The sequence below is a fragment of the Polyodon spathula genome, chromosome 8 (genome assembly GCF_017654505.1).
Source record: "Polyodon spathula isolate WHYD16114869_AA chromosome 8, ASM1765450v1, whole genome shotgun sequence".
NCBI lineage: Eukaryota > Metazoa > Chordata > Actinopteri > Acipenseriformes > Polyodontidae > Polyodon > Polyodon spathula.
This window is the reverse complement of record NC_054541.1, coordinates 37,908,613-37,933,267: the sequence shown is the minus strand read 5'-3', so window position 1 is coordinate 37,933,267 and position 24,655 is coordinate 37,908,613. Positions and strand designations below refer to the sequence as shown.

At 36.3% G+C, this 24,655-nt stretch overlaps 1 protein-coding gene across 1 annotated transcript; it reads left to right on the top strand.

Annotated features, from left to right (window-relative positions):
- The first annotated feature begins 4,306 nt into the window (after nt 1-4,306).
- On the top strand, nt 4,307-24,329 carry LOC121319908 (hepatocyte growth factor-like). The gene is made up of 18 exons (XM_041257855.1): nt 4,307-4,489; nt 6,480-6,642; nt 8,100-8,212; nt 8,556-8,670; nt 10,186-10,328; nt 11,824-11,944; nt 12,885-13,003; nt 14,571-14,736; nt 14,948-15,081; nt 15,543-15,645; nt 17,425-17,558; nt 18,407-18,439; nt 18,838-18,940; nt 19,116-19,190; nt 19,439-19,588; nt 19,856-19,962; nt 20,116-20,258; nt 22,308-24,329. Exons 1-18 carry the CDS (start codon nt 4,441-4,443, stop codon nt 22,476-22,478), a joined length of 2,142 nt encoding a protein of 713 aa, XP_041113789.1. The 5' UTR covers nt 4,307-4,440; the 3' UTR covers nt 22,479-24,329.
- The last annotated feature ends 326 nt before the right edge of the window (nt 24,330-24,655 follow it).

The window sequence follows — 24,655 nt, the reverse complement described above, 5'->3', positions numbered from 1 at the left end:
CAAAGTACCAATAAAAGGTGAAACAACAGTTTGCCATCTACGTGTTATTGTGTTTCCAACTGTGAAAACACAATAACATGTAGGGTCACCAGGGGCTTGACCTGACTGCAGTTCGGCATCGTAACCGACCTCAGTGGGCAAATGCTCACCTTCGATGGCCACTGGCACACTGGAGAAGTGTGCTTTTCACGGATGAATCCCGGTTTCAACTGTACCGGGCAGATGGCAGACAGCGTGTATGGCGTTGTGTGGGCAAGCGGTTTGCTGATGTCAACGTTGTGAACAGAGTGCCCCATGGTGGCGGTGGGGTTATGGTAGGGGCAGGCATAAGCTACGAACAACGAACACAATTGCATGTTATAGATGGCAATTTGAATGCACAGAGATACCGTGACAAGATCCTGAGGCCCATTGTCATGCCATTCATCCGCCTCCATCACCTCATGTTTCAGCATGATAATGCACGGCTCCATGTCGCAAGGATCTGTACACAATTCCTGGAAGCTGAAAATGTCCTAGTTCTTCCATGGCCTGCATACTCACCAGACATGTCACCCATTGAGCATGTTTGGGATGCTCTGGATCGACGTGCATGACAGTGTGTTCCAGTTCCCGCCAATATCTGGCAACTTCGCACAGCCATTGAAGAGGAGTGGGACAACATTCCACAGGCCACAATCAACAGCCTGATCAACTCTATGAAAAGGAGATGTGTTGCGCTGCATGAGGCAAATGGTGGTCATACCAGATACTGACTGGTTTTCTGATCTACGCCCCTACGTTTTTTTTAAGGTATCTGTGACCAACAGATGCAGATCTGTATTCCCTAGGGCCTAATGAATTTATTTCAATTGACTGATTTCCTTGTATGAACTGTAACTCAGTAACATCTTTGAAATTGTTGCATGTGGCATTTATATTTTTGTTCTAGTTTCTCATTGGGTCTGGACTACTTACATACTCACATGACCCGCCCACACTCATCAACATACACAGGAGAGAAGGCTCATGTTGTGTGGGAAAGTGGTAGCAAACATGTCGCAGTGCACTTTTACACAGTTTTCAATTAAATATTTGTTTAGCAAGTCAAAAAGGTATGTGGGCAATATTAGTAACAATAAATTGTAAAATAATGTTTTGTGTTTGCAAGCCTCTTCATTTTAGCAAGAAAGTTGAACTTAGCTAGTTTATAAACACCTTTTAAATAATCGGTGTGATTAGAAAAGGGGGGGGGGTTAACTTAGTACCTGTAGGCTCCCTCCTGCTAAACTATCAAAAGTTTCACCCCTGAAACTACCACACATACTTAAAGACTAGAAAACAACTTTGTAGAATGGAATAAGCACTTCATGGAAATACTTTAAAATAATTATATGCTATGTATTTGTCTTTAATCTTAGCCAAACAAACAAATACTAGAAATAGCCTTTTGGTTTACAATTGAACATTATCCATGTTTCTTGTTACTTACTGACTCATCTTGACCTCAGATTTGCCCCTCCTTTCTTCTCTCATCAGCCTGCTCATGGTGTGTTTACCAGGCCTCCCCTAAAAGCACTCATGGGAGATAAAGTCAGACTGAGGCCTAGGCAATTTGCTACACATGAAACCAAACACCACTTTGAGGACTTCCATGACAAATCCCTTCAAAGCACCAGGAAATCTATTCACACCCTGAGGGCTTTTCTTTCTTGACACCAGGCTTAATAGCACTGCAAAAGTGAATTACAGAGTTACCCTGCTGTGAAACTAGGGAGTGATTTGTAATTTACTAGTTCTATTTTGTCACAGATGTTATGAGTTAACCATATGGGTGTCAAGCTTGTCTACAGCCTTAATACTAAAGCCATCCTTATTATACTGAAGGAGCTTTAATCTACACTATTAAGTTCAAAGCAGGGGCCTGTAACTAACAAAACATCATGTTGTTGTTATTGTATATTGTATAAGAAAAATACAAGCTAACACCGGCTGCAGTCTTGTTTTATCTCTTAAGTCCCTTTCACACTGGCATGCTGTACTTGGGTCGGACCCTAACCGGTGTCATGCTAGTCAGCTACATGATTTCACACTGCTTTTTGAAGAAACAGGGTTGACCTGGGTGACGAAGCAAGTACACAATGTGCATGCGCAATGCCCCGGAAGCAGCTTGTTATGGATGCCTCTTCCAATCTTCTCTGGATTGAATGATCGGCCCAAATCTTGATTAGAGCAAATGTTTCTTCATCCCTGCTGCAATCTGGCTCATGGAGTGTCTCAGGTTAAAACGTGTTGCCTCACATCGAAGGTACGTGGTTTCACACTATGTGGGATTGTGGCCGGGTAGCTGGTCGCGACCTGGGTAGGCGCGTCAGTGTGAAAAGGGGCTTTAGTAGATTCCCTTCATATCTCTTGCCTGGTACATCTTTTGATAACTTGGCAAAGTTAGAGATGGAGATGAAGGGATTTAGTGACGTTTAGTGATAAAACCTTCATACAAACTTATCTTGTGTGCAAGCGCACCTCTCGCACACATAGCTAAATGTAGGTTTTCCTAAAATGCTTTATTCACTGTTAAAAATGTATTGAATTGGACCCTAGATAGATTGTTGGTACTATTGTGTTTTTGTGTATTTGTTTTTTTTTTTTTCTCAAAAGCTATTCTTCAAAGTCTAAATGAAATATCATATATGTGAGAACTTATTTGGTTCTCATATAACTAACAACTTATTTGACAGACAACAAGTTACATATTACTGTAATTGTTTAACTAAACTGAGTTTTCATATTCCCTTAGAAACCAACTGTGTTCTTTTCATCATTACATTTAAAAGTGAAAGTAACTTCGTAGGCTCTTTGATTACATGATGTAAAATAAAATATCTACATTATGTTCATACATCATTGATTTTTCTAACCTTTTAGTACCATATGTCAAGTGATCTCTACCCATAGCCTAGATTAGCTGTTATTACAGTGCCATCAGGGATGAAAAAGGAAACTTGGAGCATCTGTTTACAACTATCAATCACCTTCTATACCCAACTGATATCTCCCCTGGTGGCATCATCTTGACACAGATTAATGTGTCGATAATATCGCACCCATGCGTTCAATGTGGTTTTATGTGGTCAAAGTGGACAAGAAAACTGACCAAACGACATCTGCTCCCAATTTGTCATTTTTTTAAAAATCTATAAAGCAAGGATCCCTGCACTCAGAACAAGAAAACAACAACATGTGCAACCCAAGTTGTTCATGACTTTCCTTTAGACCCGAGGACCCCTGAAATCATGGATAATCCATGTTTGGCCAAATTTCCAGGAGAACACCCTTTAAATCCTATATGTTGCCAGGGTGGTCTCTTGGCACATAGTAGTTCCATGTGATCTATTTTGAATTCATGCCTGGTCTGGGCTAATGTACAGTAAGATGTGTTTTGGGATGTATAAAATGTGCTAAGCCTTCAGTTGATATATAAAGGTGCCAAAACAAATGACAGCACAAAAGATAACTGTCCAACACTGATCTGAGTTACTGTTGGATACTTAAATATATACTCTTTAAAAATGAACACACACTTTGTTCTAATTATAGTAAGAAAAAACAATACATACTGTACTAAATGATATTGTTAAAAGCAAAAATATAGGATTATATATACAGAAACAAGAATACTATTTACAGCTTTAATGTGTGTACTGGTTTGAAACCATGCATAAAGTAAAACATTCTATGAATTGTAAATGTTTTAAAGAATAAGTGACAAAAAAAATGTTTTACAAAATCTATACAATTCTTTGCCACATATATTTCCATTACTGGCGAGGGACAGAAGTCCAGTCTCTAAGCCTGTGCATTGTCCTCTGTACCAAATATGAATATAATCAATGACAGTTTCTTTAAACATCAATAGTAACAGTTGCATTATATTGCTATACAGTCGAAACACATTGGATGGAAATGTAACTTTTGTAAAGACAGGAGTATAATTTTAAGCACATGGTTATTATTATTATTATTATTATTATTATTATTATTATTATTATTAGTAGTAGTAGTAGTAGTAGTAGTAGTAGTAGTAGTAGTGGTAGTAGTAGCGTCAGTATTAGTATTAGCATCTTGTCTTGTTCATGTTGTCATTCAATTCTACAGGAATATATAAGAACCTCTGGTTCTAAATAGTGAAATTAAGCATTTTGGTGTTGAGTTGCCTTTAAATATTCCTTAAGGGGGAGGGGAGACTGTGATCTGGTTGTGATTTTTTTTTTTGGGGGGGGGGGGAGTTGAGCAAAGGACAGCTCCTTCCAGTAAAAGGAAATCTTGCCGTAGTAAGAATATTCCAGTTAATCATACGAACTGGTTGTAAGATCGGGCAATAAAAGCAAGCAAAACACGTCTTAAATCGCAGTCATTACTAAACCACGGATTTACTCCAGTTCCACAGAAGAAGCAGGACTCATGTGGGCACTCCAGATTCTCCTCTGCTTGGCGTTGTTGGTTTGCACAGGTACGTTTGGCAGTGTTTTCTTGTAAAGTAATGTTTTAAATTCAGGTTTTTTTTTTTTTTTTTTTTTTAAATGTTTACTTTAATATACAAATTTCGTGAAAGAAAAAAAAAAAACGTACCTATAAATCGCAATACCTAATTAGAATAATTTTTATTAAACTTTTAGTTTTGTTTGTTGTAAAACAGTAATGCGACAAAGCTGTTTTATATTTTTTTAATTGCTCAGATAAAAACGTTTCTTAGCATTCAACACTGGTCTTTCTGTTTGCTTTTGAATATATTATTTAAATAACATGACAGTTTTGCAGCGCGAGGTTGACAAGGTTGCTTTGTAAGTTACGGAATGTTTGGCATTGGATACAGTCATGTCTTCATCAAATTTTGGCTTGAGTAGAGCACAAAGAATATATTATTTTAATACAGTATCAACAATAAACAAAGTTTTTTTTTTTTTTTTTTTTTTTTTTTTTCTATTGACAGTACACATGCTACTTAAGTGAGATTATCCAGGACAGGCTGATGCAGTTTGAAAAGAAGTAAAGTTGTTAAATTGTCCGATTTCTAGCTGCTGCACTATTGTGAAGGTATGCAGTTAGTATGTTTTGACTAATTTTAATAAGGATTTTTTAACTTTCTATTTGATATGCATTTTCTTAAATTATTAACAACACGTAGCGCCAGGCCACAAATAATGATGATTTTGGCACCAATGGCATGTCTTTGGAAGGTTATACTGTAGCTATAGCTTTACACACACACGATTAGACACAATGTTAACAAGTTATTTAAGTAATACTTGATTGCATGGTTTGACGTTAAGATCAAAACATACGTTACAGTATCTATAATTACAATTGCAAGGGAAATAACACAACCCAACTCGATACATACACTACTGATAAAGTTGTATACCTGCTGGAATTCGTGGTTCACAGCTGGTAACTTAGAGAATGGGCTGACGTTTTCGTGGAAGAAAAGTCTATTCTTAGTAAACTGTTAATGTAGCAAATATTCACCTATAGCTAATAGTTTACTGGTTCCAGCATTCACAAACTGTAAATGAGAAACCATGCTTTGCTGTAGTGCGTTAACTTTTTTCTTTTATTCTAACAATTATTTCGCATTGATAGATACACAAGGCCTTCAAGTAACGTCTTCTGTGGAAAAAGGACGAACTGTACCTTAATCTTAAATATAACTCAATGTTTGTCGGTTAACTGCTCCCGCCTATTGCTGTGCCTTCGGTGCACCTGGGCAGTCCCATTGTTTTATGATTGTACAGTATGTATATAATGTATATAAGGCAGTTTTGGCTGTACTGCATTCAAGGTGGCAATGTTGGTCAAATATGACCCACTCTGTATAGCCTCAAAAGAAACCCAGTTGAATTTACTGAAAGAGTTTTAGTCAAAGATAATACCCAAATAGGCATCAATGTTAATTCTGCATTTAAGAATTACTTTATACATTTTGTTTCAAATGTTGAGTGCAGTGATTTTGCCTGAGAGCAAAGTTGAGTACTGTGAGTCAATAGATGCAGTACTAATCTCAAAGCGGATGATGACTCATTGTGTGTTGTTGGATAACCAGTTGCTCAGCCTTCTTGTGACTCCCTGATCCTCCTGGATTTGTATGTATCTGTTCCCTCTCCGTTACATCATGTTTCCTAGTAAATGGTATTGAAGATCACTCACAACATGCCAATACAAGACTGTATGTTCAACAAAATGATTGCATTATTACCAGTATATTAGAGATCGTTGCCACTATATTTGGTAGGGGGTTCTGATTGCTGTCTTTCAGATATTGCTTTTGTAGGAGTCCTCTTAAGTCATCCAAGCATACATGCCAGAAAAAAAATGTCATCTTGGACTTCGTCATTCATTAAAGACAGATATATCTGCTATAGGAAAATATTTAAACATGTCATTTTGCCTGTTTGGGGTTTATGTCCTAACTGATAAGGCTTAACTCAAACTTCATTTTGCAGAAAGTAGGGGTGCAAAAAGGAATGCTCTTCATGATTATGAGACGAGTGAAGGAGTCTACTTGAACAGAACCAATAGGCTCCTCCTGTCCAAAAGGAAAGCCCTTAGTGAAGTAAAGTGTGCGAGGCGGTGCAGCAGGAACAAGGACTTGCCTTTTGTATGCAAGTAGGTATTCTCAATTATTATAATGCATGGAAAACTACAGGGAGTATTGCTGTTTGTATGAGCAAATTGTACTGTTGCAAATTACGCTGCATTACTCACAGAATTCAGTTGTTTTAAACATACTTTCTTTTCCAGACATTGCACTTGTTATATAAAACAAATACTCAAAAATGGTCATTGGGCACTGTGTTTACTTGCTGTTTGCTGGCCATAGTCATTTGTGTAATAACCACAGAATTCTAAGAACGTTCATGTAGTCTCTATCTAAAGACATGGTGAGGTTATGTTTTTTGATGCTTACTGATTCAAATCTGGTGGTAGTTTAAAATATTGGAGACTTATTTTATGCAGTATGTCTTTGCATAGACATTCTTTACATTCAAAACCAAGTCACAAATATTTAACATAAAATCATGGTATTTGTTTATTTTCATCCTGCGCTGTTTTGGCATATTGGCTGCAAGATTCAGGGGCCGGTTGTACTAGCAAGATCAAAAAACAGGATTGGATCCGGGCTCACTAGAGCAGGATCTCGAGAAGGCATTGTACTAAACGGATCATAAGCAGACTCCACTGTAAATAGTGAAACTAACCAATGAGAAGTGAATATTTGTGGTGCAGCATTTAAAAATTTTGAATGTCAGAATATCATGTAGGCACAGGGTTTGTTACCAGAAAGTCACCGGTTCAAATCCCACCGCTGCCACTGACTGACTCACTGTGTAGCCCTGAGCAAGTCACTTAACCTCCCTGTGCTCCATCCTGTGGATGAAATGTTAGACAGTGTCCTATTGTAAGTGACTCTGCATATAATGCACCGTTCACAGCCTACCTTTGTAAAATGCTTTGATAGTGGTTCACTATGAAAGGCGCTATATAAAAATAGTTATTATTATTATTTTAGTCTTGTCCATACCGGAACCTATTAGACACAACTACTACATTTATAGTTTAATATAAACAGATTAAGTATGTTAATATCTGGTTGTTGTTTTTTTAACTTCTAAAAAGTTTATAATAAATGTTAGCATTCATGGTCGTGTGTATTATCTGACGGATACATTCACAATGCTGTATTCTTTACAGCGGTAGTTATCAGGGCAAATTGATCTTGGTCTAAAGCAAGATCGAAATAGGATCAGATTTTGAGCTGAAACTGAGTTCAAGATCAGCTCTGATCCTTTTAGTGCAACCCAATACGTCATAGGATCAAGATTGGAGACTGGATCCATTTAGTTCAACCAGCCCCTGAAGTCAGGTTGATGCTTTTATTCCCATATTAAGGAAATCCTGAATGTTTACACTGAAGTCTATCCTTAAGTAAAGTAGGACCAGTTATTTTTTTTTTTCTTATGCTTCTGGGGGATACAACATAGGAATAGCATCACTTTGGAATGTATTGCATTAGACTTGAGAGTTATTTGGTGTACATATTCACTGTTTGTATGTCTTTTCAGGGCTTTCTATTATGACAAGAAAGAAAATAAATGCCACTGGCTGTCATTTACCAGCAAAGCCCCAGGTGTTAGAAAAGAACTGGACTTTCGATATGATCTTTATGAAAAGAAAGGTAATTGTTGTTATTGACTTTAAATCTCTGAGTATTACTCATTACATCTGTAAGCATTCCCCCTGCCCCCTATACCTAGCCTTAAGACATGATGCAGATAGTGTGAATTATTAGAAACTTCTGTAAAAATAGTAAATCGGAGTGCTTTCCAGAGAACACTGTAAAGCAAGTCCAATGATGTATGCAGGTTTAATTGTACTACTTTATTGTGTCCACTGTCCTTTTAACTTTGATAATTGGGATATTTTTATGATTCAGCTGTTTTCTTGAAATCAGTTGTATTGAAAACTGTTATAACCCAGTATGGATGTCACAGAATCAACTAAATCAAATTTTTGTATAGATTACATAAGGGAGTGCATCATCGGGAATGGATCAAACTATAAAGGGATGAAGACTATTACAAAAACTGGCCTCAAGTGCCAGGCCTGGAGTTCTATGGTGCCACACGAGCACAGGTAAGAATAGTTCCTTTGTTTATCAAATGGAATTATGGGTGGCTTTTGCAACCATTCTGGTTGGTTCTGGGTTCTACTGCTACCATACGAAGCTATTTTGTTCTATAAGTCTACCTTTCCCAGAGCTTGTCTTGGGTGTCCTGCCAGGAATGAACAGCCTTCCTCATTCCATTCCAGTCATGTGACTTCAACAAAAAGTTACACAGTTTAAAAGGCAGAATTAAGGTAAATGGTATTGTAAGGATTGTGGAAGCAATTATATTAATTTTACTTTTTAATCAAAATGTATTCAATTTACATTATTCAATGATTAGCAGTCAAAGGTTATTAGTAATCAGAAATTTAATATCAGAAATATAAAGTTATTGCAATTATACATGATGTAATGGTCATGTAGTTGAAACACAGTTACAGCATAGGTGCACAGTGTCTACCTGAACTGGGGGTCATTCTTTCAGGAACAGGAATAGAGGAGTTCATCTTGAATCTCCCGAATAGCCCAATAAATGTATCTAGGTCCAGCATATTTATATTCTACACCTCCAACTCTATCGCCTCATGTACTTTCAACCTTTGTTATGTTCACTGTGCCACGTACACAACCTTGGTAATACCATTTTTGGATTTTTTTTATTTAGTAATCGCCAATTATTTTATTATTTTTGCTTAATTTGGCATATCCAATTATTTTTGCACTGACTCGGGTGTGGCAAAGACGAACACACGCTGTCCTCCAAAGCGTGTGCCGTCAGCCGACCTCTTTTTTGCACACTGCAGAATCACCGTGCAGCCACTTTGGAGCTACAGTGTTGGAGGACAACGCAGCTCTGAGCAGCTTACAGGCAAGCCCGCGGGCGTCTGGCCAGACTACAGGGGTCGCTGGTGCACAGTGAGCCGAGGACACCCTGGCCAACCTAATATGGATGGTTTCTAATGGTCTTTTATAAGACTGTTATTATCTAGTATTTATGTCTTCCATATGCTTTACATACATAATGGCTTATTTTGTTCTTTGTCTTCATAGTTTTATTTGGGAGAGGTAAAGATTCTGACAGAAGTCAGTTTCCAAATGAAAAGGTTACATGTAAATATTCTTTGTACATGTTGGGAGGCGGTGATGCTATGGGCAGTATTTTAAATGTAAGAAAATGAAGGGGGAGGTGGGTGGAAAGTAAACAGGATCATGTGAGGTTTATTAGTGTGTGGGTTGAGAGAGCCTTCTCTTGGTCCATCTTTCTTATGGGAAGCCAGGACTTTTACATTTCTGTCTAATCTCATTGTTTTTCTGTTTCCCCCACAGAATGTACTGTTGATGTATTTATTGCATCAGAACACATTTTTATTGAATACCATACGTAGTGTACAGTCCCATGAGTCTGCTTTAGTATTATTTGTAAGAAAGGTTCTTCCGAGAGACTCATTGCAGTTGCCAATTTAAGTCCTGTTTGCTATATATTACACTGTATTATTTATGGCCTGCATGCTCTTATCCTTTGCTGTCCTTTTTAAAACCAGCTTTTTGCCTTCAAAATACCGGAGCAAGGACCTGGAGGATAATTACTGTAGAAATCCAGACAACGAGGCTTCTGGACCCTGGTGTTTCACTACAGATCCTGACATCCGCCACCAATCATGTGACATCCCTCAGTGTTCAGAAGGTGACTTATTTAATTTACTCCCAATGAATTACCTGGAATAGGCCAATGAAATGCAACATCTTGTTTTTAAAGGTGATTGTATTACAAGCATGCTGCTGGGAGTATGGGAGGGCCTCTGACCTTGGGCAGTTGCTCTTCATGGGTACTGTAATGTAATTTGAGAATAGAGGTAAGCAAATGAAAACAGATTAGTAGAATTTTTATAGGCATATGGAGGTTCTGAACCCAAAGGGTAGAGTGTTGAGCAGGCAGCACCTGCCTCAGTGTTAAAATGGTAAAATAAATGTTTCTCTCATGTGGAATTATTAAGCATTATATTATGCTGTTTATGCTAAGTTAGTACTGCATGAGTAAGAACAACCATAGGAGAGACAAATAAGTTGGAACATATTTTACATTATGTGGCTTGTGTCTGAATTGCTGTTTTTGTTATTTTTCTTGAGATAAACAGGAAAGGTAAACAAAATCACGAGTCCCCTAAGTGGTTGCATCTCTGGATTAAGAATGTTACCATACAGTAGAACACATTTGTCCTGTGCATACTTTTTAGAAAAGCTACTTCTTTTTTTCACTGTTGTTATCGTATTAGTTTTGGATGTGCATGGTGGAGCGGGTGGTCACTTAAAGGGATACAGTCTCTTTCAATTGAATCCCAGAAAGAAACCATTGTGTTAAATATACAGTAAGAGCAGAAGACCTGTGTAAGTGTTGGGAAATAGACTAGTTTCATTGCAAGAATATTGTGAACATTTTTCTCCTAATCAAAAACAACTGAAGGAAACGTCTTCATGGAAAATAATTATTTCTGAAAATGAAAACATCTGTTACTAATTTGTCAATTGCATGTGGAAATTGATTATATCCAAGCCTGTAAATAGTAAGATGCAGAGTCTCTTTGACAGTACATACATGTTCAGCCGAATAACTTGTGTAAATACATGAATATTCAATTACCTGAAGGAAACCTAATAAATGATATTTTACTAGCTAAGGTTGTGTTGATATGTTCATGAATCAGGGTGATGGGTATATATCTTCCCCTGACTTTATTAGAGGGTGGATCTGAACCTGTTGCAGATTTATAAGGTTACAATATACAAGTGGTTTGTTAAACTTCACATTATTGTTTGTGATCGTTTATCCTAGAATTCTAAAACAAACATGAGTTTTTCAATTTGAAACCATCCAACCATGACAGTTTTCTCTCTTGAAATTATGCCTATCCCACTAGATGTGGGTGTTGTGACATCATGAAAACCACAAGATGACTGTGCTTAATTCTAGAATAATTTAAGAGAGGGATTTCAAGTGCTGCTAGTTTTATGGCCTTTATATCTAAGTGACTTGAGTAAAATGGGAAAGATTGTCTTCATACTCTTTTTTTGTTTTATTTTCAAGTGCTATGTAGCACATAATTAACACAACAATTAATTAAAATGTTTGTACTTTATAACACATACATAATGAAAAAAAGTTATTTTATCTTTTTTTCCAGATGAGTGTCTGACTTGCAATGGGGAGAATTACAGAGGATCAATGGACCACACAGAAACAGGGAAGGAGTGCCAACGTTGGGACCTGAACCGGCCTCACAAACATATGTTCCACCCCAAACGGTGATTTTGAGCTTACCTGAAGTCTGACAGGAAGGACGATGTTGATTAGTTAAGCATTCTTATTAGGGGAGATAATGTTTCTGTAGTAAGTTTAAAAAAAAAAAATAATAATAATAAATGATATGAACCTAGATTTTGAATTCAAATCACACTTCTAGTAGATAATTACGCAATTTGAAGCATATTTTCTTCCACATTTCTTAGTTGATTTGTGTGCCCGTCTAATGTAGTTAAACCAAATCAAACACACACACACACACACACACACACACGTGTGCATAAGGTATATTAAGACACGTTTGAATATTAATTAACATTTAACTGTCCAGGCTTTCTCTTTGCCTTCCATTCCCTCAGGATTAACCTCTGAGACAGAGAAGCAAACAGTGGGGAATATTTATTTGTTCATGTAAGGGTGAACTTTGACAAAACCCACTTGTGCTTCATGTTTGTAGCTTCCTGAGGAGTCCCATCTCCAGCTTCTAAGTGGTAAAAATTTAAATACATGACCTAGGGTCATGATAAAAATTAAACTGTATTTTGTAACTTTAAATTCAGATTTCCAGCTGTTGGGCTTTCTGAGAGAATGTGATGGTGTTTATACATTTTATATAGCATATGTAGTTGTTTTGTTTTAGTGCTTTGGAGCTTTTCTGAAAGTCATACAATTCTGATTGAATGAGTCCAGGGCACAGACCTGGTTAGCCTTTTATAAATTTGAATGAACTCATCAATCTTTGATGCTTTTCTGTACTTGTTCTCAGTGTGAACCCTAGTCTAACAAACTCCAGGCAGCATCCCTCTCTGAAATGTTTAGATAAATGAATCCATTAATTGAGATTTATAGACAGATAGCGGAGAAATGCACATGTATTATGATTTTAAATGCAGTGATGTAATATAAAAACTATATTGTACTAAACATGCTGTCCTTTTGCAGATACCCAGAGAAAGGACTGGATGATAATTACTGTCGTAATCCTGACAAAAGACTTCGGCCGTGGTGCTTCACTCTACACCCCAACACTACTTGGGAATACTGCAGTATTAAAGTCTGTGGTGAGTCACCATTCAATTTACTGCTTCCTTTTCCTGCCTTCACTCCTCACTCAAACATCTAAATAATGTTGTTAGTGGGAGGATTGTTTATTATACAGATGGGATGTGGTAGGAAGAGCTTCACTTTTACAGAAGAGCAGAAGTTTATTTTGAAAAACTAGTAAATACTGTAAATAAAATCAAATTTCAGTTTCTTTAATTTGTTTTTACTCTTCCCTTTTTGCGATACGGTGTAAAGGTGCTTTTATTTGAGTACAGGAGCTTCTCTTTGGTTCCAGCTAACTGGCATAGATAAATGAGATGTAAACTAGATAAGTCAAAGTATTGTTATAGGAGATCCAGTGCCATCTAGTGATCTGTCTCTTAGTTTTACTGGCAATACACTGCTGTACACTTTTAATAAATTGGCATCTCAGCCCATTGAATTGAATGGAAAGGCAAGGGCTGGACTTGAGCCACAATCCATACAAAAATGTATGTCTTACCACTCAGCTGAAGAGTAAGCTGTGTAGTCAAGAGGCAACTATGTGTCTTCTGCTGATGTCAGTATTATAGACTCATCAGCTGCTAGGAGGAGATTCATTAAACACTACAGTAGGTGCTTACTAATCTAAAGACACTGGTTGATCTTGCCTATATTACAGTACATATGTCTATGACAGGTAACTAGATGTGAGGAACAGCTCATGAACTCCTTGACAATATAAACCACTAGTGATTATGATCTCTGTGAAAAGGTGCTCCCTGTCTTGCTTGCATTAGGATGCAGATTTGATGCCCCAGAGTTTCTTTCATTTCCTTTTGACATACTACCAGCTTGGCACTCCTCCACTATGCAGTGCATTAAGCCACTTTTCTGGCTGATTACAGATTATGCAAACTCTTAGCTACCAGGAAAGTCTTATTAATTAAATAAAAGCCAGTTGTATATATTTTGATATTTTAAAACAAGCTGCCCTATGCAAAATATACTGTTTGTTTTTATTTTACCGTAACTTTTGCTGTCAAACAAAAGGTAACTTGGCTGGCACGTAGATCACCATTCTGGTATCACAAGAGGAAAACACCAACATGCACTGTGCATGTGTAAACAATTTCTTAACATGCCCTAGCGGTGTTTACAGCTGTGATCATGTATGGTGTGCTGCCAGTGATTTTTGACATCCATATTACAAGATGGATTGCATAGTTAGCTGCAGGGGACAAGAACATACTAACTTTCCATGTCTGAGTAACAACTAAGCCCTAGACACACAAGATTTTCTTTTGAGCTAGAGGTTTAGCTTTCAAATTCAGACTATCATCGCCCTACCAGAATTACAAGCAGGTCTGGGATTTGAACTCTCAAAGCTATGGCACTTTTATATAACCAAGGAAAATCACAAAGTTATTACCTAGCCAATGAGGTAAATAGACTACTATAGAAAGAGAAATATGTTTTGTACATCTGCCTTTTGTTTTTTTTTTTTTTTTTTGGAAAAGCTAAAACATGTACACCCTGATGATTGTGTCACGTTGTGCAATTCTCAGAAATGGAGACATTTTAAATGTCTTGTTTTCTTATCAGCTGAAAGTGTAAAATCTGATCCAGACACGACCACAAAGTGCTTCCAAGATCAAGGGGAAAAATACAGAGGCACAGTTAACACAGCACCCAATGGAATTAGGTGCCAGCGGTGGGACTCGCAATACCCACACAACCACTCCTATACACCCCAGAATTACAAATGCCAGTAAGTGTGTCGACATGACTCCCCACCAGCTTTACAGTGTGGGCTCATTCTTGCTTTATGGAACTGCAGCGTATACCTAATGATCTTCTGTTTAGAAATCCTTCCTGGCCCAGTAGTGCCCAGTAGTAAACTCAAGCAAGAAAAGACACATAATCAAGAGGGGAATCTTCTTTTTTGTTATTGACTAACCATTTTTAAAACTGTTTCTTAGAGATCTAAGGGAGAATTACTGTAGAAATCCCGATGGGGCTGAACTGCCGTGGTGCTTTACAACCGATCCCAAAGTGCGGGTTGCCTTCTGCACCCACATCCCACGGTGTGGTTCAGACACTTCTGATCCCGAAGGTAAGAAAGTTAGACAAGGTTAATCATAGAAATGTTGATGTAATTACAGTTCTGGCTTTCGAGTAACACGGCATACTATCAAATACAAGCGTGTCATATTCTGCTGTATGCTAAACTAATTATTTAAATAATGATTGAAATACTGTGGAATGTTTTTTTGGCCTGTTTTAAAAGTGTTTTAATGTCAGTATGCTTGGAATGTTGGCATTGCCCAATAATATCTTTATTGATGATTCTGCTCTCTTGGGTAGGCATGTTCTTATTTTAGATTTAGTAAGGCATGGGAATTAAACCCACAGCCTTGATTTAAAAAAAAAAAAAAAAAAAAAAAAAAAAAAAGGAGAGAGAAATTCTGGGTAGAGTATGTATTTGGCTTTTACAATAATAGACTTAGGTTGATGGAAGTATTTATATTTGCGCTAGTTAACAATGGCACTGATTTGTAATATATGTTTTCCTAGTACACTGTTACAATGGCACTGGTGAGGACTACAGAGGACACTTGTCAAAAACAAGATCTGGTTTTCCATGTGCAATGTGGGACGAGAGCCTCAAAAGCAAAAGGTATTGTGTTGCCTTTTGGGTCATGAGATTTTGCGAAATGTAGTAGATCTAGATATCTTAAAGGGCACATAAGGACCTTTTTATTATTTTGTTATATGGCTCCATGTGTCGCTACAACAGTTTACGTAAGGGGTGTGTATTGTTTTAATTATTTATTTATTTTTTTTTACATTTTGACCACTTTTTTAACAATTGTAAAAATAATAATAATAAAACAATACACACACCCCTTACGTAAACAGTTGTAGCAACACATGGGAACATGTAACACAATAAAATATAAAGGTCCTTATGTACCCTTTTAACATGACCAGAATCATCTCTTTTAGGATTTTCAAGATACCAGTATTCTATTTGTTAATAGCTTTTTGTATGACGTAAGCATGCATAAGCAAATGTTATTTGTATTCTTCTGTCAATATGATCACTATACATCTGAACCACAATTTTAGGTTTCATTTTATCATGTCAGATATCTTGGTTTCTGTATATCTTCAGTCAGTATTAGTTTCTACAATTTAAAAAATGCTTTGAGCTGATAGATCAGTTTTCCGCATATCATGTAGCGGATTTTCTTATTTGACCGTTTTTTTTTTTTTTTTAATGGATCAATGACAGCTTGCAGAGCTTTTGAAATAACCCTTACAGATGTGTAACTGTCCATGTGCTATACTCCCACCATTAACATTAACATTGAAGATGTTCAATGAACGCGACTAAGCTAAACACTTAATCCTTGTTTTCGCTTCAGTTGAAATGCCTTGCTGTGCATCATAGAAACAGACATGCCTAAAACAACTGTGTTTAGCACAGTCGGAGCATGAAGGAGACAGGGGGCCACTGAAAGCCAGTAGAGCTCATATTTCATCTTGCAGAACTGCTGGCTAGAGACCGGGCATCCTGGTGTTCATGTCTTGTTGGGTCATATTTTTCTGTCTTGCAAAAATAAAACTCTTGCACACTTCAACTGACAAAACTTTGTTGAATTCATTGAGTGTTAATAGGTGTCTAAATGTTGTTTTTAAACATGGCTTTGTGTATATATAAAAAAGGCAGATTGCACAGCTGGATGAGTATGTTAAAGGAATAGCTTTTGACCTATTGGGAGTTCTGAAAGTCTGGCCCACTCCCCTGTGTCAACTTGGATCAAAGCTAGTCAACTTCCTGATTTGGCTCAAGTCCAGTACCGCCGCACAGAAAAGTCAGAAACTCAGGGTTTCATGCTAAAATGCTTTTGACAGTTAAGCTGCATTCACAAGACAGCTGTTTTGTCTCTAAACTGTTCTTCAGGGCTGAACTAACATCTGTTATTTTTAATAATAATCCCTGATTGTAATGCCTTCATTACTATGGGAATGTTAACAAAATATTGTCTCATATATACCCTTGAGTAGAATGCAAGGAGTGACTGGTCAGAAAATGGTGCAAACAAAATTTTGCTATTTATGATCCCTGCCAAATGCATTTTGGAACAAATTTATAGTTGAATTTTTTTTTTTAAAGAAAACACCAAACTTACAAAAGAGGCCATATTATCTAATGTTTGGCAGTTGTTCAAAGGATGTTGAATTTGCATGTTTTTGCTTGTTCTTGTAAACCCTTGGAAGGACAGGCTGTTTTGAATTGACAAATTGCTTCCCCATGAAGTGCCAGGTGTGTTTTGAATTGGTGTTTGATATCTGCCTCATTCCAAAAAAAAAAAGAAAAAAATTGTAATATTTAAGTATTTTGTATGTCCTTTTATAATGTAATATAAAATACATTGGTTTTTAATTCCAGTTGGACTTTAAGTGAACTGTCAACGGCAGGTCTGCAGAAGAACTACTGCCGGAACCCTGATAAAGATAAACATGGCCCCTGGTGCTACACAAACAACCCCTCAATTCCTTGGGACTATTGTGATTTAAAGCGCTGTAAGTACCAGTCTATTAGATTACCATAGTGTATTGACAGTGTTGCAGCTAAAATAGCTGCTAATTGGATTTCCTTGTATGGCAGATCTTTGTTTTTGTTTTGTTGCTTAATATCCTGGTATCCCTTTCTAAATAATTTAGAATTTTTATAGATATTCTCCTCATTTCCCAAGCTACAGAAATAAAACAGTACTAGAAAACTTATGTAAACATATGAAAGAGAATTAAGGAACATGTTTTTCAACGCTTTTCCACATGGTGGTGAAGATTTATCTCTGTGGACTGTATTCTTAATTGTATTCATTTATTGAAACAATGTTGTGATTTCATGACATAATACTGGGGACATTTCCAGGGACTGGTTTTAATCTTTGTATTCTTTGTTCTGTTTCTGCTAATCACCATGCTGTATGTATCCAGTGGGTAATAATTGTACTTCTTGGATGAAATGTGTAACCAGGTGGTTTTGATTGCATACTTTTTTTTCTAACTAGCATTTGAAGGGCTTGGTATAAACGCAATGTATGTCTATTGGATGTTCAGGGGAAATAAGTCTTGTCAAGTTGTTGCTGAAAAAACAAACGTAGTACACTTTTATTTATATTGCTACTGAAAATGAATTGCTTGAGCTGTTGAAGGTTATACCTTAGGAACTGTGTGCCTGAATTTGATTAATAAAAAAAAAAAAAGCATTGCATAAGACTTTAGAAAAGCTATGTGTTTATATTAACACACAGGATGCTTGACTTAATTCATAGAAAGGGGGGGGGGGTATTTGAAATGAATTGGTGGTTTATGGAAATGCATATGTCAATGTGTTAAAATGTTTTAATTATTTGTATTTTAAGGTGAAACATCTGGGTCCAACATTACAGAAACACGTAAGTAAAAACATGAAGACTTTACATGGAGTGTGGCTTTCTTAAAACAAACCTGCTATTTGGAAAATCCTAAGGAACTTTTTTGGGCACATTGTCTTATCTTCACATTGTCTTAAACAAACCCTACAAGATTGTTCTTTTATTACCTAAATTGGACCAAACTGAACTCTTGAATGTTTGTCCTCAAGAGTAGTTAGCATGTCATAATAAGCCTGTGATTATTGTTGTTTGAGATGAGGTAAATAATGATGAAATCATTAAGGTTACACCACATTGCTCAGGGATTTCTACATTGCCATGGCCCCACTTGTTGTAATTGTGAGGCGCAGGGGGATTGCTATGTACTGTGTGTGTATCCATTTTATTTTTAATTTCTTTTTTTTTTTTTTTTTTTAAAGTTCCTTCACAACAGTCCTGTTTTGTTCATAAGAGAACCAGAATTGTTGGAGGTGCTCCGGTGAAAATTAAGGAAGCCAGCTGGATGGTTAGCATACAAAAAGGGTAATTTTTATCACTTTAATATATAAAATAACTTATTGTGATCTTGAAGCAAAAATAATAACTTAAAACTGATTATGCAAGGTTTTCAGAGAACACAGACTGATCATTTTGCTATAAAGCATACAAAAATATTTGCACTTTTTTTAATCTGTTCTCTCTTTATTTCTGTGCACAGCAACGACCATTGGTGTGGTGGATCATTAGTAAGAGAGGAATGGGTTCTTGCAGCTAAACAGTGCTTCTCCTCATGGTGACTACAGTTAAATAATTTATAGTGTACATCCAGCATGCAACTTATCTGTGATATTATTTTATTTTATGATTTCTGCAAAATGGTGCCCTCTATAGGGTGTTAAAAGCAATAATAGTGTTGCAGTTCTGGGCAGTGACGTGTGATTCTTGGCTCAAACAAGTATGTGGACAAATCTTTTATTTATGTGTGTTTGATGAGGTATGTGGTTTTTATTTTGTTTTGTTTTTTCCCCCTTTTTGTTTCAGCGTACCTGATTTAACAGAATACAGTGTCTGGCTGGGATTTCTTCATCTCAATGAAGCAGGAAGAGAGGTTTCAAGTAAACAAGTTTTAAGGATCTCCCATCTTGTCTGTGGACCACAGGGCTCCGATCTAGTGTTGCTGAAATTATCAGGGTATTTATTTTTAAATGCTGAAAACAATTAACTAACCTTAACTCATATAAAGTGTAAAAAAGCATTGCTTAAGTGAGACTGTGGAACTGTGTGTGTGTGTGTTTGTTTGAGCATTGGTGTTTTTAAATCAGTCCTCATATGTTGAATATATACACAAAAATGTACATGTAATAGAATATATACATAGGTAAAATGTACCCCTCTTGTTATTGAAAATATTATATTTTAAATGCAATTTGAATAATAATGACTTTTCTTTTAACTTAGGCCTGCTTGGCAGACTGAACATGTTCGCATAATTCAACTCCCTGTTGCAGGATGTGTCATTAAAGAAAATACCTACTGTACAGTTTATGGATGGGGAGAAACAAAAGGTAAGGTTGTGCCACTTTTATACAGTACTATTAAATACAAATGCACAAAATCGAATTTCTAAGATTAATCTAATAGAAGACACTCTGGTTACCTCTGTGTTCAAATATGCAATAGTCTTTCAGTACTAAAATGGTGTGTTCTGTTTATTTTAGGAACTGGATATGATGGCATGCTGAAAGCAGTGAAGTTACCAATTGTTGGGAATCAAATATGTAATGAATATCATAAAGGAAGGATTACAGTGACAGAATCAGAGCTCTGTGCTGGGGGAAGGAAGGATGAAGGAGTATGTGAGGTTGGTATTTTCATTTCAAAAGCACACATTAGGGTAAATAAGTGGTCGTGCTTTTTGTAAGGGGCATATTTATAATAATAATGAACTAGTTTAAACAGTTTGTTTAGTTATTATATATTAAACAATTTATACACTAACAATGTGTTTTTTGTTTTTTTTAAATGGGGTCATTTGCTATTGTAATCAGTTTGTAAGCTATCAAAGTACCTCTTAAAAAAATAACTAAATAAATAGACACAAAGATTTAAAATAAAGCTGAACATTGCTAATACATGAGTTTCAGACTCAAGGAAATATAGCACGAGCAGTCAAACATGTGACCTTTATTTTATTTTCTGATAAATAACAATTGATTGTTATGGAGTTTATAGTAACAAAAAATAATCCTTTTGATTTACTTTTTGTGATCAAGAATCACAAAAGTGTATGAAATAACCCATGCACTCAATACTGCCATAAGAAAAAGTTTTCTTAGGTTTCCAAATTACTTTACTTGATTCATCCAAGTCAAGTTTAAGCTAGAGACAGGTCAGGTTATTCACAGAGTACAGTGCGTCCTTGCTTGTATTGCATGCAACATCCATCACAGACCAAGCAAGGTGCAGGTTACTGCTTTTAAAGTAACACTTAATTCATGGGAATAGATTAAAGTCTGGAAAACTGTTCTACTGAAGGATGGTTAACAGAGATCTAAAGCATATTTAATATGTTTTGGTAATGCAGAACGTAACCTAACAAGTGCACATAAAGGTCATATCCAGGAGAGGGGAATGGTTACTAAACCTGCTTTTTAAAGTGTTGAATTCAAATAAGCAAGTTCAACAGGGGGTGTGGGTTATCTGCTGACAGACAGGGAGACGCATTAACAACAACGCTCAGGCATGCAGGATTCATTTACAGTAACAAAACCATGTGACTCTACCAGCAGCTACCTCACTCCTGTACTTTGGTGTGGGATCTAAAATCCCTAATCTAATCCCTATTGCCTATAACAACTATACAAACCCCGACCCTGGTTACACACCCAAGGTCGTCTGAAGTGTTGGTTTCTCATCTAACATTTTCTAACCCCGACCCCAGCTGTACGCACAGTCGTCTACGGTTTTGGAATCTTTACAAAGCTTCGATCCCAGTTAAGTTGCACGGTGATCAGAGGATTTCAGCTTGCAGATTTCGTTGTCCAGGTAGCTTAAGCCCTCGCAGCAGCCCAGAGCTGTGTAGCTGACCCTTTTTATAAAGGGGCGCTTCGCTGGGACGCGTCTGACTGCTGGTTAGGAATCCACAGCTTGTCAATCACCAGCTGCTTTTTCCCGTAACCAAACACAGCAAGTAGGATGTCTCAGGTGGAGCGTCCAGCGCTCTTATACTTATTTACACAACAGTATTTACAGAAAACAAACACAACCCTCCCTGAAAATAAACAAAACAAACATTTCCCATGTGCATGGCTCAGCCGTGCCACAGTATGTGTTCTAAACTACAGTTGTAAGAAGAATGTAAGGACATGTTTTGCAATAATTACACTATGTAACACAATTTTTGTTCCTGGGTAGTAAGTGTTATTTCCTAATTGCTTATGCCTCAAAACTATAGAAAATGGCTATTATTCCCCACAAACTTTGCTTTTGTGACCAGGACAGTGATATTTCAAAATATCACTATTTCCAATGGGAAAACGGGCAAATGTGTGTCTTTTTCGTTCACATAAAGTCAGAAAAAAACAACATATGAATCCAAATTAACATGTATTTATACTAAAGTAATACAAAAATGACTACAAAAGATTTAGAAGCGAGTAGTTTTTCGAGATTTACGATTATACTGTAAATACACATTTGCTCGTTTTCCCATTGGAAATAGTGATATTTTGAAATATCACTGTCCTGGTCACAAAAGCAAAGTTTGTGGGGAATAATAGCCATTTTCTATACTTTTGAGGCATAAGCAATTAGGAAATAACACTTACTATCCAGGAACAAAAAAAAAAATAATAATAATTTGTTACACGGTGTCTTTTTGAGAATGAAAAAACTATTTTTCTTTTTACAGAAAGACTACGGGGGCCCACTGGTGTGTGAGGAACATGATTCTAAAGTAGTACAAGGTGTTAGTGTTCATGGCCGAGGCTGTGGTCGTCCTAACCGTCCTGGGATCTTTGTCAGTATACCATATTACACAGACTGGATTCACAAAGTCTTCAAAATGCTATCAAGCCCTTAAAACTTTGCTGTATTATGAAAGTAATTTATTATCAAGTATGTTCAATCTTTTATAAGGACACTTTGTTATTTTTCTTTTTACGTTCATAACATCTGTGATGTTGTTTCAGTTCCATTTTTGAATGTATGTTACTGTTTAAGAAAATTGTAGTGTAAGATGTGGCTCAATACTTACAACTCCAAAAGTTGTTAATGTATCATCACAACCAAGCAAGAAACACAGAATCAAAATGGTAAGCATAGCTTTGTAAAAGGGTTTTTATAGCATTCTGTGATTTGTAAAAGGAAGTGTGCACCACATCACTGTTGTACTGCAAAGCACATTTCTCTTTAAAACTTATAGAATTTTTGTTTTATTTCAAGTTTCAGTTCATATTCTCTGCATGGTTTAAACACAATTTGTGTCCAATTACTAGCACTCCTGAAAACCATGACCCATATCACTCAACACAGATTACAGTTACATAAAATAACATTTTCAAAATCAACAGCAATCTGAAATCAGCCGATGTGACTTTTTTTATTTTTATTTGACCTTTCTAGAGTACATGGACAATATGTCTGTTTGTAGTATCTCCTGAAATTACTTGAATGGATACAGTATCACAAAGAAAAAGATGTAGGACCCCCTTAGGAAGCAAGTTATTTTCAGTATTACTATGCAGACCCAATTGCTCATAATCAAACCATATAAGGTTTCTAGAAATGACAATGTTGTACGCTTTGGTTCAGCTGGAGCTTTGGAATGAGTTTTATGGATACAGTTGAGTTGATCGTAGACTTCTTATTGTACAGCAGGTCTCATAGATCTCACATTTTTACTTTGAAATGTTATGTAAATAGGTATATAACTTTACAAAGATTTGCTAGATTTGTAGATTTACAAAGATATGCTCTTGCATAGAATGGCTTTTGCCCTGTCATAGTGTGTGCAGTTCTCTGCTTTATGAACATTATTCCCAGTGGGGGTTTTACTTTACTGTATAGAGGAGGGATTCAATGGTAATTTCAGTTATCTAATGAACATATCTGTGTTTGGTACTTGTGTTACATATCAATTTTAATGTTCTATGTCATGTAATATATCTTTGTAATAAAGTAGTGTTTTTTTTTTTTTTTTTGCGCAAGCATATTGCATAGGAAATCAATCCTGTAGTGTGTGTTAAAGTTGTCAAGAAATTAAGTTTTGTTTTTTTTTTGTTTTTCTTTCTATTGAACACTGAATAGATGTAATGCATGGTTCCACTAGTTTATCTGCTGGACGGAAATTGGTAGATGAATGTAAAACATACGTGTTAAGGTATTTCTAAAAAGAGGCAGTGCCTAAGTAAAGCTGAAACTAATCAATGTCAGAGTTGCTTTGTGGAGCCCATATTAAACACATGTATGGTGGTAGTCGCAGGTTCTTGTTGTTCATGAATTTGTCTGAACACCCAGCAAACTGACTTTATAATCACATGCTGTATGTATTTGCTTCACCTCAGAATGTATATACGGTTCTTCCTTGTTGTTTTATCATTTGATAATGGAGTTTACTATAACTTTTCATGTATTGTTCCCTTGTTCACCTACAATGCCAAAAAAAGAAGGTAACTATTTTTGAGAACCAAGTGAAATTGCGATGGCTGCTTTATATTGCTTCTACTGTGCCAAATACTTTATGTGCAATTTAAGTAAGATTCTACCACGAATAGTAATGTATGTAATAGACATTTATATAGGTGTTGCTTTTTTTGTATCCCAAAGGATCATTCATAACCTGATTAAGGTGGGAATACTTTAAACTTGTGCGTGCTTTTGTAACTCTTTGTTGTAGTTGTTATTATGAAAGTGTATTAAAATATTTTATCTACATCCTGTAATGTATTTTGTTCCGATTTAATAACAGGAGTGGGTGAACTACTGTAACAATGTCTGACTTGGCAGAAAAAAAACAGAATTGTTTGTTTCTGTTTTTGTCTGTCTCTTATTTCCTGCTCCTAAATTAACTCATATCAATGATTTGCAGGGGGCAGGGAGGACTAGAATGTTCATTTTAAAAATGCTTATGTGAAGGATACATAAAAAAGAAAAATATAGTTAAAATAGATAACAATGATAGTTAATTGTTGTAACATTGAAGGATAAAAGCAATAAGACCCTCCACGTCATGCATTACTAGATTATATGGGCCGTTTT

Excerpts from the sequence above, each read along its gene's own strand:
- LOC121319908 (XM_041257855.1), top strand. The coding sequence starts at position 4,441 with ATGTGGGCACTCCAGATTCTCCTCTGCTTGGCGTTGTTGGTTTGCACA. Across the intron at positions 13,004-14,570 it reads CTGCAGTATTAAAGTCTGTG|CTGAAAGTGTAAAATCTGAT; the intron begins GTGAGTCACCAT and ends TTTTCTTATCAG. Across the intron at positions 20,259-22,307 it reads AGGATGAAGGAGTATGTGAG|AAAGACTACGGGGGCCCACT; the intron begins GTTGGTATTTTC and ends TTCTTTTTACAG.